Genomic DNA, 3285 nt, shown 5'->3' on the forward strand with positions numbered 1-3285 from the left:
AAGAAAGAAAGAAAGAAAGAAAGAAAGAAAGAAAGAAAGAAAGAAAGAAAGAAAGAAAGAAAGAAAGAAAGAAAGAAAGAAAGAAAGAAAGAAAGAAGGAAAGAAAGAAAGAAAGAAAGGAGGAAGGAAGGAAGGAAGAGAGAGAGATAAGAAAGAAATTGTGTACACAAGACCACAAACAACTAGCAGAGATGAATCTTCCAGGTGAGAATCATTCCTCAAAATCCAAAAAGGATAAAACAGCTCTATTGCTTGTTAAAATTTTTGAAAGTTCAAATATGTAGGTTTATTTTTCAATCTTATGTTTGGCTGCATAAAAGAAATTAGAAGTGCTCAAGGCCAGCCCTCTGCCACTTGAGCCACACCGCGCCACTTCTTGTTTTCTGGTAGTTAATTGGAAATAAGAGTCTCACAGACTTTCCTGCCCAGGCTGGCTTTGAACAGTGATCCTTAGATCTCAGCCTCTTGAATAACTAGGATTACAGGTATGAGCCACCAGAGTCTGGCTTATTAGAAGCATTTTTGGGTGGTACATTGTTTTTAGACATTTTTGGAGGGATAAGATCATGAATTTCTTTGTAGGTAAGGTGAAAAACTGATGATGAAGATCAGAAAGAACCAAAATGAGAACCTGGAGAGCCAACCCATGGTGGATGCCAGCTGCCACCTATCCCCTGGGCTGCGACATTCTGAGATTTGGTGTCAAGTGATTCTGGGTCCTCTTCCCAGTTCTTTTTCCTAATTGCAGAAAATGGAGGGGAATCTGATCCGTCTGTTTCTATGGAGACATCTGTGATGCCACATTGCTCCCAGCATCCCATCAGAGGGGGGCTTTCGAAGTTGGCCCACACTGGCCTGGACCTGACCATAGGTCCAAGCCCAAGGTCTTCGTGCCCTGGACAGTCTGAGCCAGACCACAGAGCAGACCTTGGGAGTGAGGGCCTGCACGGAGCAGTCCGCTGACAAAAGGACCACGCTCTGTCTTTCTGTCCTTCCTTCGCCATGCTGCCGAAGAAGAGCAGCCTCCTGGAGAAGCGCAGTTTGTCACTCCACCCCATCGCCAAGGGCATGAGGGTCCTCCAGAGTGTGGCCACTCGTGACTCACACAACCCCGAGAGGAAGCGGCGGGGGACCCGGGACAGGCTGGCCCGCGTCAGCCGCTGCTACTCCAAGATGGTAGGGGCCCCGGAGAGGAGCCACCCCGTGAGCCTGGGGCAGTGGGGAGCTGCCCCTCGGCCCCGGCCAGCTGCACAGAAGTTTGGTGTGGGCTGCCACAGGCAGTTGGACGGAGGCAAGCCTGAATCCTGAGCTCCCAGACATCCCTGGGAGCAGCCGGGCAGGGCTGACCTCTCCTCAGCCAGCCTGCATCCCGGGGTCTCTGGCCGGAAGCGGAAGATGTCTTTAGGCGTGACTTAGAAGGGAGGGTGAAGGGAAGGCCAGGTGGACGGGTCCCCTGCAGGCTTCGTGCGCTGGGGGAGAGGGGTGTGTGCTGAGATGGTGGTCACAGATGCGGGGCCCTCGGGGAGGCCCCAAAGGCCAACGGAACAAGGGGTGTTTGCTCAGGTCTGAGTGAGCCCTGCAGGGCCTCTCAGCCTGCCGGTTGGGGGGGCGGGGGGCAGGAAGGGGGGCCAGCCAGTTGCCTTCTCTCGGTAATGGTGGCCTCATTCCTCCCCCCCCCCTCCGCCATGGGTTCAAGGACATTCCCAGCCCTACCGGCTTCATATCCAAAATGGAGGAACTGAGGAGAATGTTCCTCATGCGGCCCGGATGCCCCCAGTTCAGTACCAGAGCCACATCCATGACGCACTTGGGTAAGAGTCAGCAGCCTTCAGCCCGGCCTGGCTTTCCAGGGAGCTGCAGCAGCTGCCCCCACAGGGCAGAGCAGGAGCGGCAGCCACGGCTGGAAAGGAGGGGGGGCTGGTGGCACAGCCTCCCGAGTCACTGTTACCATTCCCTGCCACCCTTGCTCCCCACCAGCCCAGTCGTGCAGAAGAAGGGAGATGGTGGGAGCTACTAGAAGCTTCAGGAAAGAGGCCCTTAAGGCCTACAATGGTCTGGTAGGAAAAAACACCCAGTAGGAGACCTGGAAGCAATGCATCTAGCACTTTTGGTTCTGATGCAGCCGCCAAGGCTCGGAGAAGGCACACTTCCTGTCTCCTAGGGGCACGGCCCCGTCCCGACCCCCTGCTCCCTGCCCCGTCCCTGAGTCCAGGCCCAGTCATGTGTTATGGGAGGAGGAGGCCCCCCCACACCCTAGGGGACAAGGCTCATGGTGTCCTCACAGAAAGGAGTCTGGGGACCCATCAAGGTCGAGGGGACGGCCCAGAAAGGGCGCTCCCCACCAGACCTGGGTGTGCGTGCCCTGGAGAGGTGCACCGGGCCGGGATAATGGAGGATTTAAGGTGAAAGTGGGTTGCGGGGAACTCACCTGAAGGACGAGGGTCTGCCTGGGTCCTGGACACCTGAGCATTCAGTCATTCTGGCTGCTCCCTTGTTTGCCATGATCATTGGAGTCCCAGGGTACCACATCCAGCCAGTTTACTAAATCTGAGGCATGGTTACAAAGATGTGTGTTTTCCTCCTGCATCCTTTTAAACAAAGGATGGGCCTCATCAGTCGCTCCTTTAAGTCAGGTGGCCTTCCTAAAGATGAGTATTTTTTTCCTAAATACTTTATGCTAGTCCTGGAGCTTGAACTCGGGTGCTTAGGTGCTGTCCCTTGGCTTTTTTTTTGGTCAAGGCTGGTACTCTACCACTTGAGCCATAGCTCAGCTCTTTGCTGGTTAGTTGGAGCTAAGAGTCTCAGGGACTTTTCCTCCCTGGGCTGGCTTTCACACTGCTCAAACCTCAGCCTCCCAAGTAGCTAGAATTACAGGTGTGAGCCACCAGCCTTCTGAACACTTCTTGATTGAAGGAGTCATTTTACTAAGTGCTTCTCCCCAGGACAAACGTCTTTCTTGTATACCCTCCCTGGGTTTCTGGCATGTAGTATTTGCTTGAGCCAGCAGGCAAGGTCAGAGGGAGGAGAATGCTGCTTTTGTAACTGTTTTTTGCAGCTCAGTGAGGGAGAGTAGAGCTTAGAGCATGGGAAATAGAGCTTGTGCTTTAACCACGCTGCTGACGGATGCACCATTCACCTGTATTCCAGGCCTGTGCCGGGGCCCCCTGTCCTGGTGAGAAGCTGTGGCACCCTGGCTGAGGGTCTGTGTCTCTTGGAGCTGAGGGGTCCGGCAGGGTGCTGGCTGAGGGTCTGTGTCTCTTGGAGCTGAGGGGTCCGGCAGGGTGC

General features: G+C 54.4%; 1 protein-coding gene across 1 annotated transcript in view; it reads left to right on the forward strand.

The window, feature by feature from the left end:
* Positions 1 to 1002: 1002 nt before the first annotated feature.
* Positions 1003 to 3285, forward strand: part of Ccdc27 (coiled-coil domain containing 27) — a 15691-nt gene continuing 13408 nt past the window's right edge. Inside the window, exons 1-2 of the mRNA XM_013031546.1 lie at positions 1003 to 1176; positions 1697 to 1811. Of these exons, the coding sequence (XP_012887000.1) occupies positions 1003 to 1176; positions 1697 to 1811 (289 nt within the window). The remainder of the gene's footprint in view (positions 1177 to 1696; positions 1812 to 3285) is intronic.

Source organism: Dipodomys ordii, unplaced genomic scaffold (genome assembly GCF_000151885.1).
Source record: "Dipodomys ordii isolate 6190 unplaced genomic scaffold, Dord_2.0 Scaffold6, whole genome shotgun sequence".
NCBI classification, from domain to species: Eukaryota; Metazoa; Chordata; class Mammalia; order Rodentia; family Heteromyidae; genus Dipodomys; species Dipodomys ordii.